This window comes from Sipha flava, unplaced genomic scaffold, assembly GCF_003268045.1.
Source record: "Sipha flava isolate LNK unplaced genomic scaffold, YSA_version1 2_pilon_pilon, whole genome shotgun sequence".
In the NCBI taxonomy this organism is placed as follows: Eukaryota; Metazoa; Arthropoda; class Insecta; order Hemiptera; family Aphididae; genus Sipha; species Sipha flava.
Genome location: NW_020272972.1, coordinates 1,233,962 through 1,253,079, shown reverse-complemented (window position 1 = coordinate 1,253,079; position 19,118 = coordinate 1,233,962). Strand labels below are relative to the sequence as shown.

The 19,118-nt window shown below is 30.2% G+C and overlaps 1 protein-coding gene across 1 annotated transcript; it reads right to left on the bottom strand.

The window, feature by feature from the left end:
* Positions 1-782: 782 nt before the first annotated feature.
* Positions 783-8,970, bottom strand: LOC112686145 (facilitated trehalose transporter Tret1-2 homolog). Its single transcript, XM_025558321.1, has 2 exons — positions 8,826-8,970; positions 783-2,344 (listed from the first exon to the last, which is right to left on the bottom strand). Exons 1-2 carry the CDS (start codon positions 8,893-8,895, stop codon positions 882-884), a joined length of 1,533 nt encoding a protein of 510 aa, XP_025414106.1. The 5' UTR covers positions 8,896-8,970; the 3' UTR covers positions 783-881.
* Positions 8,971-19,118: the final 10,148 nt, after the last annotated feature.

Genomic DNA, 19,118 nt, shown 5'->3' with positions numbered 1-19,118 from the left:
ATATATATAATTATGTGTCAAAATCCGTTTGAAATATAATTTAAAAAATTACAATTGTTTTAAAACTATGTATACTTTTAATGAGATTTAGTACAATGTAAAAAAAAATATATATATGTATATATATATATATATATATATATATATATATATATATATATATATATACGTTATTTATGTTATAATAAATGTACACATTAATTCTAAATAAAAAAACGATTACACGAAAAACGATTGACCGCGTATATGTTACGTATTATAATTCTTATTTTTAAAAAACAATTCTTTCGAAAATTGCTATAATAGTATCTATAATATAATGTACTATTTTACGTTTGAAACTAAAATATTCATAAATATAATTCAATACTCTATACTTAAAAATAATTTTAAATAATTAAATCACTTGAAATGTATAATCGTGTAATACTCGTTATTGTTAATAATAATAAAGTTACAAATGTTAATTAATATGCACGTTTACGAATAATTCCTAAAACATACGCGCACACGCACACGCACACACACACACACACACACACATATACATACATGCACTTACACAGTCATAAATAAATGTACACCTAAAAATATACGATCTTAACGTTTTAAATAAATTATGTACAAAAATTCGTCACGCGGGGAAGAAAGGGTCGGGGAATAAAAAAAAATTATAGTTATTGTTCTCGGACCGTAGACACCGGTATGTGGTAGGCGTTGCGGGTGCACTGTTCTCCGGTCCATCGCGATTATATTGTGCACCTAACACGTGCGGTCGTCCACGGGCACGAGGCACACACACAGGAACGTACAACACCGTGGCGGCCACCGTCGTCGGCCGCGGGTTTCGCGTCCGCGTTCCGCCGGCCGCGGCCGCGGACTCACGGTTCCGCGTACCGGGTCTGATCGTTCTCTATGTACACGTTGTGGCCGCTGGTGGCGTTGACCACCACCACTTTGTTGCACTCCATCGGCAACGTGATGACGGCGACCGCGCACCGGTCGCCGGTGCTGCGGCGCTGCAGGTCCGGGAACCACAGCAGCAGCTTCCTCTGGATCGCCTCGAACGACTTGTCCTTGGTCTCGGGCACGAAGAAGTACGTGAACGGCACGACGGCCAGGCACGCGGAGCCCAGCAGCCAGAAGCAGCCGGATATGTGTATGGACTCGGACACGTGCGGGTACGCCTTGACGATGCCGAACCCGAGCGCGTTGTTCCAGAACATTAGCGCGGACATGCACATGTTGCGCACGTTGGCCGGGAATATCTCCGTGTAGATGATGTACGGCACCATGCCCAGGCCCATGGAGAACGCGATCACGTGCAGCGACATGCTGAGCACGGGCAGCCAGCCGGTGGTCGCGCTGTGGTCCGTCCGCTGCGCGTCGAAGCACCACCCGATGGTGATCAGCGCCACCGCGGTGGCCGTGTACGTCAGTATCAGGAAGAACTTGCGGCCGGCCAGCTTCACCGTGAGCACCGCCAGTACGGAGCCGATCACTTGCACCACGCCCACGAACATCGTGCACATGACCGGCGACAGTGCGCTGCCGCTCTCCTGGAATATCTCCACCGTGTACATCAGTATGATGTTGATGCCGCTCAGCTGCGTGCCCGCCTGGAACACCGCGCCGATCAGCAGCGCTTTCAACGTGCCCTTTTCCAGGTAGTCGCTCCACTTGGCCGTCGTCAGCCGGTCCCCGCGGTGCGTCATCGCGTCCAACTCCTCCTCCACCTCCTTGTCGCTCTCCTTGCCTCGCAGCCACTTGAGCGCCTTCTTCGCGCCTTCCATGTCGCCCCGCTGGATCAGGAACACCGGCGATTCCGGCGCGTAGCACCACGCGATCACGAACAGCACGCTCACCGCCAGGCACGCGATGTTCAGCATGTCGTAGCCCGCGAAAATGCCGCACACGTACACGTACAGAACGCCGAAATTGTACATGAGTATGAACAGCGAGCCCAGGCCGTCCTTCATGTGCGCGTCGCTGATTTCGCCCACGTACATCGGGTTGTTGATGGCCGCCCCGCTGGCGCCCAGTCCGCCCAAGAACCGGGACACCATCAGCGCCGTCTCTGTTTTGACGCCCAACAGGATCACCCAGCTGATCAGGTACGGCACCATGGTCAGGTGACCGGTAACCTTCCGGCCGAACTTGTCTGCCAATAGGCCCCAGAAGAACGTGCCCAGTATCGCGCTCAGACTGCCCCAGCTGCATGCCCACGAGATAGAGTTTTCCGTCATATAGTTCTCCAATGGGGTCCTCTCCGGGTCTTTGAGCAGGGGCGTCACCATTGCTGTCCATCCCGTGTAAATACCGAATGAAAACGAGACTAGATTCACTGGAACAATAATAATATACACATTATAATCGCGTAATTTATCAGTATTAACGCTGTTAAATACAATTTCCTGTTTGTCGTAAACGATCAATTGATGACACCGGAAAAAGTGGGCCAGACATTCTTAAACATATAACACATATACATGTATAAATTCATACACACACACACACACATACACTTATTCAGACACTCATATTGTAATGGTATAAATTATGTTCACCTACCTAGACGAAAATGTAAAATTAGTAACGAAACGCAATTATCTTAGCCTTTTATCGTATTTTATTTTATTTATAAATGACCGAAAGCTCAGAGTATGATAAAAATGAAAATATAAAAATATATTATAGAAAACATTTACAAGACAGACATAGGAACAAAAGTGTATCGTAATAGACTGAAGGAAAAATAATACTTTTATTTAGAAAGATTTATATGAGTTACCTGTAAGAATGAATTTATTTTATAATAAAAAGGATATCGGAAAATACATATATCGAATTTAAGATTATTCCAAGTCGAAAGATTCCATGAATTGGAAAGTAAGTGCCATAATGATTTGATATTATTTTATAATACAAATAACTGCACCTAACCCATAAACAAAGGAACATTGTCTATCCTACCATTAAGTAAATTATAAACCAATGAGATATCAAGAAATAATTTTCTAGGCTTCTTTTTTGTATAAGCAATAATGGTATAATAAATTAAAAAGCTGGTAATATTTTCACAAGTTGTGGTATATCTAAGTAACCCAAGTTTAACACAAGTTTTATTTTATAATAATAGTGACACATAAAACACATACGGAAAAAATTTCATTGTTCAATTTATGTTCGACTTTTAGTAATTAATTACATCTATTTCCAACTATAATATATCTATTGGACTCGCTAACGTATCCGTAGTATTCGTAGTGCAAGTTACGTATGTCGAGTTAATTTTTGATTCGTTTACGTCTTACAACTTATATCATGCTACAATAAAGTAGAATTATTATGCGATGATATTGATTTTTGTGCGGTTTGATTCTAACCGATTTCGATTTTCTATTTGCATAAATCCGAGTATATAAAAAAAAGTGTGTATTATTAACGGCGTGCGATAGGCAAACATTGTAACATATGTTGTTACCCTGTAGTTTTAAAATGTATGGTAAACTCAATTGTCATAATATCAGTAGTAATATTTTCATATTTTAATAACTATATAAACTATTATTTATATTTCAAGTACTATAAAAAAGTATATAAAAGTACTATAACTAATAGAATGGTTAACACTTTGTTGATAATAGTAACTTATCTTAAATTTTTCCATCTGAATTGTTCAGTTTGATAAAAATGTTGGATGGATAAAAAAAATAAAAAACAGTCATTGTCTATAATTTGTTTTATTTATAGGCAAAACTAACGAATGACGCTCCGCGTTAGAATTATAACATATTTATATAAAAAACAGAAAAGAAAAAAACGCATGCACGGAAATGAAAGTGATGCAATTTGTTTTCAGATATTTCACAGATCAAACTATCAGTAATAAAATTTATTAATTCGTAGTGCACTAAACCTTATTACATTTACTAATGATGACATAATAATGGAAGGCTTAAATTCTTGATTTTAATAAAACGTAAAGCAAAAACTTCAGTAAGTGGAATTTAGATTTTCATAGAATAAAAAAACATTATCTTTTTTTTCTTTCACGCGATAATCGAGCAATTATGTGGTTCTTATGAAAATATATATTATTATATTCGGCCATGTAATATTTTGTGTAATTTATTTTACTTATCGTAGAATAGATGAAAAACAATTTTATTTGATAATTCTGTAGGTATTAAAACTACACTAATGTTATCGTACAGTAGACAAAAAAAAAAAAAAAAAAAACACGTCATTTTAAATGTGATTAATTGTGTCTAGTTGAATATTTAAACGGTATAAAAAAATATTACTGCGCAGGTTAGGCGTAGCAGAACTGTAACGATCTAAATGAAACATTATTATTATTTTATCTCTTCCGATATTATAATATTGTGCGCTTAACGTTAGCACGTGTTGGCGAACAAAGAATTATTAGGATCTAAACCTGTACATCACGGTGAATTAAATATTTATTTATTTTCTTGTAGAGCCTCGTAGAAAATCCGTCATTCTCCCAGTGGCGTAATTTTTTTTTTTTTTTTTTACTGTTTTGCGGAAGCTGTGTTACAAGTGAAATTCCACGTTCAGTTTAATGATCATCGATAATAAAGAAAAATCTACTGCGGGATCAGTAGGTAATCGATACGCTGCGCCAACAGTTTATTTTTGTTGTACTTGACGGTTTACGGTTGATCCGGCGGATTAAAACATTTCGAAATTTTAGAACAGCGAACGTTTGGACGTGGACGCGTGGAAATCAAACGTGCAGATCTCACACGGGCGCCCCCCGGAAAACGATCACGAAACACGTCACCGCGTTCTCCGCGACCGCTCGTACGCCGCGCGACAAAGCCGTGGTTTCCTACGAATCACGCATCCGTGATTGCGCGTTTGCGTCAGTTGACGTTTAGCAGTACATCAAGACGGACGTGGTTATGCCTTACACGATTTTGGAGTATGAAGCGGATGAAGAACTATTGGTACTCGCGAATAATTTCCGCAACGGAAATCATGAGATGTTTAGTGAACGGAGCGGGGACGGTTGTTTCAGCGCTTTAATTGGCGGCAAAATAAAAAAATAAAACATACGACGAAATATCAATGACGTGTTGAAAAAAAATAAATATTTGAACGACGTGTAAAACAGTTTAATCCCTGCGCGCTGCGGCTTCGCGCAAAAGTCGCCCTCGCGGCGACCGCCGCGCGATCCGAAAATCGGGCGCGTGAACCATTAACAAACATCAATACCGTTTTTCACGGTGTCAGCTTTTGCGTGATCGCGCGATCACGGATGCGCAGCTGTGGGAAGCCACGGCTTAAGAGCGCGACCGCGAACGCGCGACGTCGTGTCGACGACGTTTAGCGCCCGGCGCGCGCGGAAAAAATCCATACCGTTGTGTTATGACGAACGTCTCTCATTGTTTTCGTTTTCCCGCACGGAATCCCGGGCTCGAACGTCGCGAAACGCGTAAACATGTACTCGGCCGCGCACGTTTCGCGCACCGCCGCGGTACGGCCCCGGTCAAAGGACGTTAATTATTCGGGATTTTTTTTTTTTTTCTTTTTTATTCTTTATAACGGCACCGTCTCTCGACCGGGTCCTCGGCGGTCGCCGAACGCGTCGTGCCGGCTCTCGAACATCGCGAACACGGTTGTGTCGGCGACTCATCCGCGCGCGTATTTGTGTACATAAATGGCAACACATTATCCGGGCGTTCGTCGACGGTGAACAGTTCGCTCTGCGACGATGCGCACCGAAGGTCCGGCGGTCGAGAACCGTGATGACCCTTCGTTTAACAGTGCCTACGGGATATTCCAGGTGTATTCGTTTGAAACGTGATCGAACGGTACGGAACGAAAAGAAACCAAGCGACAACTCTCGGTACCGGTACAAGTTCAGGCGCGCGTGTGAGCAAACACGATTAATTATAATTCGATTTTTCGTCGTTGGATTGGTTTACCAACCAGGGTTTTTTTAGACGTATTGAAATCAAAGTTAAGCGGCGCACGATGGATTAGAAATGAAAATAAAACAAACGAAACAATAACTATTGTTTGTGCGGCGTTCAGAGTTGTCAAATCCGCCGGACGGTATGTAAACCGTGCCGTGACTACCCTCCGTGTCATGCACGGTGAATTTCATTTTGACGCTTATTTTATACGAAAATACCAATTTTAATTTAACTCGAATGTACCCTCTTATTATGCTGCGCCCTTGGCAACCGTCCATTTTTTCAACCTCTAGTTACGGCGTACATTACATGCGATATGTGCACCACTGTATGCGAATCATTAAGCGTCGAAAGGACGCAGAGTTAATCGGTCGTAATATGATAATAACGGGCGAGTCCGTTTTCGACCAAAACCGCACTCTTCCCTTATCGGCCGATTCACTTTTCGACCAAAACAAAAATTTATATAATAAATTTAAAATAACAAAATAATGATTTCCAACGTTTGATTATGATGGAAACTACTATAATATATTAATGACAATTCAGGGTTTTACTCGCGTGGCGAGGTTTTAGGTTCGCATACAGAGCACAATCTCATTTGCAACAGTATCAAGGTTTATATAAAAACTAGGTTAGGCTTAGACTATAATTCCCCTTGGGCGAAGCTCCATCCTCTCGAAAAGTGTCACGCAGTGGCACTCGAGCTTGCGAGTAGATCCGGCGGCGTAACGAGCGAATTCCTAAAATTTTTAAGATTAAAGTTCCGATTTTTTAAATTTATTATATAAATTTTTGTTTTGGTCGAAAAGTGAATCGGCCGAAATGGGAAGGGCACGTTTTTGGTCGAAAACGGCCATTCCCATAATAATGAATATCAGACGCGATATAATCCGATCAATGTTATGTTGAACGATACCGATACGGTGAACTATATAATATTATGCTAACAAACATGTTTTGTTATTTTTTTATTATTATTATTATTACCGCGTTTAAATGTGTTTGCGATGATACGATGGTATTTCAATCATCGTGTACCTATCTTACTAAATACGTTTAGACAAGTTACATATATGACACTGTTAACGTTTAAGGACACTACACTGGAAGCATACAAACGCTGGAAACGTACACATAATCACACAAACATTACTCGTACAGCGTTTTGAATAACATTTATTTTGAAATTTACGACGTTTAACAACGTTGTACATACCGTTGCGTGCAGTGTTCGTTGTGTAGAATATGATAAATAAAATTTCTATTTTCTTGTCCACAGGTCTCCCGGTACAGGTAATTTATACGACGCGCTCGGTTATGTGAGACGATTTTTATAAATTTTATTTTATCAAAAATGTAAATCGACTACATAATATAAATTATTGGTGTTATTTATAATGCGATATTATTCTTAGTTTCAGAGATTTTATCTAAAACCATATCTTTTTTTTCTCTTGCCATTATATTTGAAAACTTGACCTCAATATTTAACCTATATCCTATTTTTTCAGATTATAATGGGTTATATTTTATTTCTAACCTGATTACTCAGACGTACGAATTTCGTGATTTGATTCTTCTAGATTACAATTCATTTTAATAGAGAAAAAAAAATTAAATACGACCGTTGCGTTTAGTCTTAATGATTTGATTGAATAAATTTAATATATAATCTGATGAATAAAAAAATGTGTACGTGTATAATTATTCAACTCTCAACATATTGTTTAAATCATCAAAGAACAAACCCGAATGGGATTCAGAAATATTTTTTAATGATATTTACTTGAAATTTTTTATTTGATTATTTACTTAAAACATTTATTGCGTCATTTATGTTATGCTAATATAGTATATTATGTTTATTAAACGTTTGCATATTGTTTTATAAATGCATAATTAAACCAAAAATATTGTTGACCCAAACAAAGCGCTGACCCGTGCACTTATAACACTTTTTTTCCTATATCGACACACATATGCATAATTGTATAATAATAATTGATAGACAATTAATATGAGTCTCAACATTTTCCTATCATACCAACTCATTGAGTTAAAAAACTTAATTTAACAGTAAAAAAAATAAATATGACAGTAAAGTAAAAACAATAAGGTAATATCGTTTAAATTATGCAATGATTTTTAATCTTAAAGCAATTTGTGTATCAAATAGTATTCAGAAAACAACCAATTTATAATTTTTGGTGAGTTTTTACAATATTTTTAAATTTACTGGGAAATTTCCAAAATTCACCTAATCAAAGTATCAAATGTATTCAATTTCTAATAAATCAATAGATTTTTATCAAAAAGCAAAGAGACTAAATTCATTAATATTTCATTAGTTTTTTTTTTTAAATTGGTATAAAAATAATTCATAATACTTTCATAGTTAAAACATTCAGTTAAAAATTTAAGTGAACTATTAGATTATAAATTTACAGTACGATATTTGAAGTCTGATAACAAACATTTATTTTATTTTAAGCCATATATTATAATTTGAACTTAATGATCTTGAGATGTTATATGAGTAGATGCTGCTTAACAAATTTTAAAATAAGCTATAATATTACTCTTTAACATACTTATAATACCATTTAGAACAGTAAAAACAAAATAAAATAAAGTAATTCAAGTTAAATACCGAAATATTAAGTTTAACTGAATACTTATTATAAATACATTTTAAAGCATTTTTAAATTATTTAAACATCGTTGAATTCAACTATATAATATACATTAGTTACCTACATAAATTAATTTATATTACTAATAACAAAACAGGATTTTAAAAGGCTTATTTTTTTTTTTTTTTTTGGTTAAATGAAATATAATTTACTTCAATATTTATCTTATGTAAGGACTAACCTGTTATTGTTGCAAATAACTGTCGGTAGTAGGCTGGTTGAAAGTTAAATCCCATTATATTCGTATGCATTTTAAAATAAACGTTTATTCTGAAGATTATTATTTATTATTACGAAACGCAAATTATAATTATGTAATTAAATTAGAAAAATAAAAAAATTAAAAACTAAAAAAAATTAAAATGTTTTTGTGTGTAAAAGTTTAAGTTTTAAACTTAAATCACACTGTTGCTCCGATTTTTTTTCAAGGGAGACTGCGTGCTGCAGCTCTCGAAGCAGACTAATACTACGTAACTTAGAGTCGTTATGGTGTGGACGCCAAAATTATTGTAATATACTCGGTCTATTTAATCGCATTATGTTATGCGTATCCAATAATAACATTTATAATCATACATCATTAAATAAAATCTCTTTGGATGATGCCTACGGCGAGTTCTCATTGGCTATTGATATAAAAAAAATTATATTACATTTTTCTCGTAGTGTTAGACTAATTTTAAACTTTTTATTAAAATATAATGATTGATTTTCACAATATTTTACAAGTATGTTTAATTTATTTAATGAAATACGTTTTTATCATTGAAAATAAAAATTAATTTAACCTTTTTTTATTATGAAAAAGTAAGCTCTATAGAAAGTTCATTGCATATAAATATTAATTAATTTATAAACATTTTTCAAACCAATTTTACTGTAAATAAAATATTTATATAGCTATATATTATTCAGATATTTCAGATATTGTATAATTTAATTGAAAATGGTTCCAGAGTAAAGAATTTTGTACAAATACAAACTATCAAAATTAATCAATATTTAGATAAATTAGCTGTAATGTATTAAATTGGATTTATAAAAACGTTAACTATGACTTTTTAACTTGTTTTTGTCATTTTATAGGACTTATATTCGATTAAGATATATATATTATATATTTTATATATTATGTTATAAGAATTAAAAAAAATGAACATAATTATTTTTTCTATTAGGTTATTACTGTTCATAAAATACATCAAAAGTCCTTTTTTAAAAGTAATACTTATATTACAGAAACACATAAATAGTCATTAAAGTAGAATTTATTTATTTATAATTCGAAAATACATTTATAAATTTTAAACCAATACGAAGATATTATGTTATGTTTCTTTCGTATTTTAAAATGTTATTCTTGAATATTGCTAATTTAAAATATAAAGTTTAAAGCACCTGTAGTACAACACTGGTAAATATAATTCATGAGTATTTTAGTTTACATAATGGAATTAAAAAAACTGAGCGCATTTATATTAGCTGATTGTATTAAATCACAACTATACCTAATCGTACTTTGACATTCTTATTTATTGGATCTCGTTTCCTAAAAACGTAGCTATTACATTATTGTTAGTTTTCGAAAAAGTAAACTATGCGTTCTATAAATAAATTATAAACTTATTCTACTCTCTTTATTTTTAAAACAGATATGTAAAACTAAAATTAATGTATTAACAATGAATAATATAATGACAACATGGTATACGAATAATAATATGACATTCCAATTGATTTAATTATTTTTCTTAAGTATTGACCTAAATGTCCATTTTCTAAGTAATTAATGGATTTTATTGTAATATAATAATCAAAACTTTTTTAGAAATATATTTTGAGTATTACAATATCAATAAACTATTACAAAATTATGAACAATCATGCAATGTTTATTTATTGAAACAAAGCAAAACGATACAACATTGCAAAGAGTGCAATATGAATTACCTAATGATTTATATTTTAATTATATTTTTTTTTTTTACGCCATGACAGGCGTTAATTTAAGTAATTATATTATTATATTTATATATTATAATTATATTTTAATTATTAATATAATTAATAATTTTTTTAAATTAACAATTTCTATCAAATGTTCAACTTTATCAATAGCAACGTCAGTTTTGATTAAACTAATTGCTATCGATATTTAATTATTAAAAAGACCATTTTAAAATAATACGTTAAAATATTACGTTTATTGTAGTTTTTAAACTTTATATATTGCTTGGAATTTAAATCTTTTGCAAAATGTTATATTAAGAAATAATTTTACCATTTGTATTTTTTATTAAATTACATATATGTTTGACAGATAATGGTAGGATGAAAAGACACGCGTTTAAAAATTATTTAACCAATATTTAATATGCTTGATTTTTTTTACACATCTTGTCGATTACGTAGGTACGTTGCTATACCTTAGCCATATGATAATTTATGATTGTCCTCATACAATATATTCGTACAAATTTATAGACTAACGGTAAAAAAAACAGTGACAAAATATTTTACATAGTGATAAATATATATATAACGCTGTGTTATCAAGTAATGTATTCCCGAATTTATGCATTCGACAGAAAAAATTTGCCAAATTTACGAAATCGATAATCTCACGAATTCAACGTGATATTTAATATAATATAATTGTTGGCAATTAAAAGTCATTTAACTTAAATTTATCTATTTTTTAAGCAAATTTGTGAAAAAAATTAAATCGTTAAAAATAAATTCGTTAATCGTTAAAAATAAGACCTAATCAAGTACAATATTGTGTAAAATATTGATATATTGTTAAAGTATAATAATAAACATATAAATATTTTATTTTAAAATCGTTATTTCATAAAACAATAATATCAGACATAGAGCGTGACTTTAAAGAAAGATACCAAAAAGTTGAGAGGATGAGGAGACCAATGACATTAAGCGGTTATATAATAAGTGAAATGGAAAACTTTAGATATATAGGATTATTTGTACAAAAGGACGCAGGCTTTGGTTTGGATATAAAACATAGAATTAAGTGCGATTGAATGAAATAGAGAAAAGCATCGGGTTTTTTATGTGATAATAGAATTCCAATGAGACTGAAAGGTAAATTGTACAGGAATGTAGCGAGACCAACATGCTATATGGTTCAGAGTGTTGGGCGATTGACAGGAGAATAGAACATAGTATGAGATTTGCGGTAATGAGAATGCTTAGATGGACGAGTGGAGTGACAACAGAAAATAAAATAAGGAACGAATATGTAAGTGATAGTATTGGTGTAGCGTCGATAGTGGACATGATGAGAGAAAATAGACTGAGATGTGATGAAACGAGAGGAAACAAATGCAGTAAGAGTTGATATGAAAATGAACGTTGAAGGGAAAAGAGAAAAAGAAAGACAAAAAAAGAAATGGTTCAATACGATTGTGAATACTATAAGAGGTGTTGGTGTGAGCGTAAGGGATATAGAAAATCAAGACGAATGGAGGTTTAGGACTAGAATGGCTGACCTCAAATAGTTGAAAGAAAGACGAAGGAAAAGAAGAAGAATCGTATTCAATATGTATATTATTATAATTTTATTATTGTAATTAATATTTTTGTACTTAACTTCTCATACTATTAAAATCAATAATCATCTTTTTCTTATAGTAAAATTATGATTCAATCTTATAATTTTATTTTATTTGTTTTAAAATCTAATAAAATCTGAAAATAACATGTACTAAAAATTTTCAGAAGGTTATTTCATAGTGCTGCGTTGGACACTATGTCTTAGTGTATTTACATATTATTTTTCATTGGTATTAAATTTAAATACAGTGAAACCTATATTTATGGACACCTCTCAATAGTGGACCCTTCCCAATAGTGGATACTTCTAAGTTCCCCGGTAAAAATGTATGCACATAATAAGAGTTATAACCTCTTAATAGTGGACACTCCTAATAGTGGACGTGGACACAATAAGCTGGTACCAAATAAAAAATTACCTCTCATTAATGGACACAATACATACATATATCGAAAACGTTTAAGAAATAAAAATACCATATTAAATATGGATAAATTTTATCTTTTATACGTTCGTCCATATTTCATCTTATCTAATTGTTTTCATATTCGAAAAATGACTAAAGGTTCGGTTATGTGTTCGGTCGTTAGTTGTGTACATTGTGTGAACACGTATCTGCGTTAAAATAAATAATAATAAAAGAAAAAGATTGAACTTAGAAGAAAAAATAAATATTATTAAAACTAAAGAAACGGAAAGTCTTCTTCGTGTACTAGCAAAAAGATTTTGCATAAGCAAGTCACAGGTAAATTTAAATATTTTGTTTTAATTTATCTAAAAAACATCTTATTTAATGAAAAATACAGGTGAATAACATTTTACAAGAAGCGTGTAATTTGAAAAAATATTATGCTGAAAATGGCAATGAAGATATGAGGAGAAAATTTTCGAAAACATCGGATGGAGAAATTGTAGATAAAGTAACAAATCTATAAACGTTTTAGATGCAATTTTTTGGATAAAGTCCACATTAAAGAATATAAAACCAGAGACAGTCAAAAATTGTTTTGAAAAGTCGGGATTTTTTTCGTCCGATACAGCAGAGTATGTAATGGAACATGACAATGTTACAAATTTGAACATATTCTCAGAACTTTTACCTAGTACTGTTGAAATTAAGAACTATATTTCTATAGATAATAATATCCTTACAGAAAACAATACATTAATAATATCAAATTTAGTCAATTGTAATCTAGACAATTTGAGTGAAAAAGAAAACGAATTACCCGAAGAAGGAGAAGAACAAGAAGAAAAAGAATACGAGTCGATATACAATCCATCGTTTGAAGAAGTTTGGAAATCAATAAATCATTTAAAAACATATTTTAAAAATAAAGAAGATGAAATCGTATTATCAATGGTAGCCAATTTAAAAATTCATTGCGAAGAGCAGAAAAAATTTACACAAAAAAAGATAACAGATTTTTTTAACTGTACATAATTTACATAATTGTACATTTTTATAAGCACTTTTATACTAATTTTTTAATACATAAATAATAATATATAACAAATAATAAATTAATATTCTAATATATATTTTCATGTACAGTGTATAACCAATTCTCATAAATGTCCACTATGTAGAGGTTTTCTCAATAGTGAACAACTCCTTATAGTGGACATTTTTTAATTTCCCGTGGTTGTCCACTATATAGAGGTTTCAGTGTAAATAATTTAAAACTTAATTGATTTCTGTTTGAGTATTCTTGTTAAAAAATAGTCAATTTTATTATATAATTTAATACTGTCCCTCTACACATCTGTTATTTGATTTATTCATTTATTTATTTTTAAATCCATTTCTGGGTGAATGCAATACTTTAATTTATAATAAAACTGTACACGAGTGTTATTATAATATTAACAGTTTGAAAAATTTTAAATTGTATTTGCCATTTAATTCAGCACATTTTATTTTCAATTGATACATATTATTTTTTATTTATTTTTTTTTTTTTTGATTTATCAAATATTTTAGTGCTACTTCTTATGTATTGAACACTTACGGGTTCAGGGTGGCTTGGAGTATATCATTGCGTTTAATCATTGATTTAATTTTACAAAATAATATAAAATAAAAAAAGACATTCAATTAAGTAAGATTATATGAGTAGAATATAATAGTTCTTGTAATTAAATTCCATAAATAGCAGATTTTTTTAGTCTAGCGCACGTTCGCGTGTCAAGTAGCGTCTTATCATGAAGGCCACTATGACTACGATAAAAAACGAATACTGTACGAGTACTTTTTTAAATAGTAACTACAAAAACTTCTAAAGAAATCATTTAACCCCAAATAAATTAACCACTTTTATTAAACTCATCATTCAAAAAATATAATATAATTAGCTCTTCAACTCCAAAATGCACATAATAGAATAATATAACCCAAAGGTCTCCAAATTTTTTTTTATACCACAACAAATCTGAGGTACACTACGTCATCACGTGCCAAAATTGTTTAGACAAGGATGGAGAATTATGAAATTTAAGTAAGATAAAAACTCTTTGATTAAAATTTTATTATTTTATATTTAACCATAATTTTACTAAGGAAATAATTGTGTTTTTAAACTTTATTACATTATTTTGCTAGGTAATTTAATAAGAATTAATTGTTTATTTCATTTATTATATTTAAAATGTCTCAGCACATTAAGTGCTATTACAATTACAGAGAATTTATTAATATGGTATGGTAAATTCATCAATCTTAGTTTTTCCAATTAGCAAAAACGGTTGAAAATGTTTGTCACTTAACCAATATTAAAACAGTACAGATGAATAAAGTATAATATTTTCTAAGCTTTTGTGTAATATACATGATAATTATTATTATCAACTCAATAACGAATAATTAATAACACATTTAGAAAATTCTAGTTGAATTTTCAAAAGGAAATTATTTCATGCCTTTTTAAGATTACTAATTTACATAAAGAAATTAATATTATCACTACAATGGATGGTTTCTTTCTTAAATATTATCATATCTGATATTTATAGCCATGGTTTTATAGATAAAATTACACATATAACGATTTTTTGTAAAAACTGTATTTTTAATAATTAAAAAAAAATGATTTTATAAAAATAATAAGCATAAGAAATTACTTTTTAATTTTTTTATCGGCTGATAGATAATTAAAATATTTTAAATTTTTTACAGTACATAAAGTAAAAGTATATACATTAAAACTTACTGTAAAATATAGACCCCTCTGATCATTTTCATATTATAATATCATCATATTATAATACAGAAAAAAGTTGGGAAAAAAAGGAATAATTTCAAAGTTAAAGCTAAAGCTCGTACTGGATTTTCAACTAATTATAATTTATAAATAATAATAACAATAAAAAAAGTAATCATGAAAGTTTTTAATGTTTTTTCTGTTTTTCTCCTATTAAATTCATTAAAAGTGTTTTATATGTTTTCTGTCAAATTTAACAAATATTTAGCCTTGATTTAATTGAATAATATTCACTTGAATTTACCAACTGAGAAATCAAATGCAAGTTAAAAAACCTCAAACAGGATAGAGTAATTTTACTGTATTCAATTTGAATTCAATGATTGTATTCGATAAAAAATGATTCTGAGTGGACGAGGGAACCTTTTTTAATATTATTTGTTTCTATGATGATAAATAAAGCGTTTTAAGAACAGCTTAATAACGATTTATATAAATACGTAATTTATGTATATAATTTATAATTAGGAAATATCATAAACATGAAAAAAAATATAAAATAAAAGAAAAAGCTCAAAAGTCGCTCAAATGTTTTGAAAATTTTTTCGTGTCTAGGCAAGGACAATATAAGTAAACAACCCAAATTTCAAATTTTTACAAACGTTTTTAACCGAATTACAACAAAAAACTCCCAAAATTAAAATATCTATAAATAGCTAAAATTTTCGGAACTTTATACCGTAAGGAACAAAATCCAAAATACAAAAAAAAAGATCTCTTAAAATTTTTCATTTGATGTAGCAATATTTCTGGTAGAAAACGTCATCCGTAATTATTTAATATTTTAAAATCGTGAAATCGTACGTCTTTTCTTCTCTAACCGCTTTTATTTCGTGTACCATTTCAAAAATCGAAAAATTACCCCTCTGAAGTACCAGCTCAAGAACATTATCTTTCAAAAAAAAATGCTACACTTGATACTTTTGGGCAAGTTTAGAGGGAGAAAAAGTGTTTACAGAATAAAAAAGAAAAAGAAATAAACATCATTGTAAAACCAATATATTCCTCGCTCCGCTCAGAATCTAAAAAATTTATTTCGAATCGGAATAGTAAATAATGAATTTTACATTTTACCATAATACAATTCTAAGTGTTCTTACAATGAATATAATGAAAGAAAAAATTCAAACCTGTTTTAAAATGCTATAGAAGTAATCTACTTGATTTAAATTTCTACTAAAAACATTTAATTTTTAAATTAAAAAAAAAAAGTACTATACAATTATCAATTATCAGTTACACAAATAGTAATTTCGTTATTTAAAAAAAGTTTTGAATATAAATCTCAAAAGTAATGTATTCTCAGGATTATTTAATCTAGAAAATTATTTAAATCACAAACAAATTAGGAAACGAATAAGTCTAAGATATTTTATTTGTTTTAATTAAACTAAGTAGTGGATATAAAGAAACGTGTAATTAGTTTACAAAATCTGATGTAATATTGAAAAAGTGACAATGCATTTTGTTTATGGTATATCGTTAAATATATATAGTAACTAAACTAATAAATACACAGCAGTATGCGAACATGTGAAACGCAGTCATCTAATTTCAATTCTAATAATATATAAATGTTTAACAATCTTTTTTATTTTTATTTTATTAATTAAATCAGATTATAGGAAATGATAAAAAAAATGTTGAGTATATTATAATTGAAAGCAATTGATATTACAATTCAGCTCAATTCAGTTTGATTTTTAGCATTTATTTCTAAATTTTAATAGATCTGTCTTCAAGTGAATTTCAAAAAAAATAAATGAACTTAAATAGTCATTACCTTAAATCGCAATTTCATAGGTAATTTATTGCTATCGATATGAGCATTATTAATTTAGTTGTAAAAAGTAAAATATAACTATCACTTTTGTTATATTTTCTTATTTCTTACTATTATATAAAGAAACAGTGTTTGTTTGTTTGTTTGAAAAAGTCTCAATAACTATTGGACCCATTTCAAAAATTCTTCTACCATTAGAATGCTTCATTTTCTTTGAACGACTTAGGCTCTATATTTATTATTAGAAATAATAAGGGATCCCTACTAAAACTTCAATAATATAAGTCAACATTTGATAAATATAATTATAGATTATATTATTATATTATAGTTTTAAGTTTGAACCACGGTCTCGGTGGCCTCAATTTTTGCATATTTTTAAAATTTTGTACTCTTTTTATTTATTAATTTTATTTAATTTTATCACATCTTGAGGCAGCCTTTAATGTATAATACGACTAGGAAAAATTGATGACTAATTACACCATGATTGCGCAAAAAATTTGCAACACGATTGCGCCCCGATCCCTTTTTACCTGATAAAATCACAACACCATTGAACGCCATTTTATATGTGTATATACTTTGTATAATAATTTATGTACAACATAAAATAATGTATACAATACATACTTTCTATAATTTGTATATACATCCACTCAAACTAGTAATTCACAAAATGCACTATTTCAAAATCGAAATGAAAATTTTATTGAGCTAATGATAGTTATAATAAAAATATTAACTAATGACTATCAGTATAGAAAAAAAAAAAAAAACAATTTTTATTAAAAAAAATTTCGACTATTGACCATGTCAATAAATACATTTAGTATACATGTAATTTTGAAAAAAACAATTTTTAACCAAGCCAACGATGATAATTTATTGACAGCCCGAGGTCTGTAATAATTGGGAAGAAAAATTGTGAATTAATAGGTAATAAGTTTGAGTACATGTATATGACAATTATATGTAGAAAGTATGTATTGTGTACATTATTTTATGTTGTATATAAATTATTATATATAGTATATACACATGTAATTTGGTGCGCAATGGTGTTGTGATTTTATCAGGTAAAAAGGGATCGAGGCGCAATCGTGTTGCAAATTTTTTGTGCAATCGTGATGTAATTAGTCGGATCAAAAAATGAAAAATTGCGCAATCGTGTGACGGTAATAGTACTGTACTGCGCCATATACGGGAGAAATTGCCTTCATACCCCATTTATCTATGAATTCTACTGATTTATCTTTTCAGTTAAAGAGACTTCAATTCGCCACTAAAGTTTCGTTCGTTATTATAATTAATAAATCTCAATGACAAACATTTCAATATGTTAGTATTGATTAGTGTTCTGACTGTTTCTCATATCGACAGTTAATTATTAAATAATATTTATATATTATAATATAATATTGTTAAATATTAAATAAATAAATACATTTAAATAGTATTTAATTTGATTTAAGTTAATATTTACTTATATGCAGGATTACACAAAACAGATAAACCGGAATATCAGTTTACTATATTACCAGATGGTTTAAAAACAAAAAAATTTATTAACTCTGAAGTATTTAATTTAATTAAATAAATAAATAAATTTAAATAGAATTTAATTTGATTTAAGTAAATATTTAAAAAAAAAAATATATCGTATTACATGCACTGATGACACACAAAGAAGGTTATTATTACCTTACGAGATTACTATGTTGTTTAAAAAATGTGTCTACAGTTAAAAAAATTATTAAAATAGAACAATTTAACCCGTACAACGATGTGCATGGGGGTCAGCTATATATATATATATATATATATATATATATATATATATATATATATATA

Bases quoted from the DNA above. Each gene is read 5' to 3' on its own strand.
- LOC112686145 (XM_025558321.1), bottom strand. From the start codon at position 8,895: ATGCATACGAATATAATGGGATTTAACTTTCAACCAGCCTACTACCGA. The intron at 2,345-8,825 runs GTTAGTCCTTAC...TTATTGTTCCAG, and splicing joins GTTATTTGCAACAATAACAG to TGAATCTAGTCTCGTTTTCA.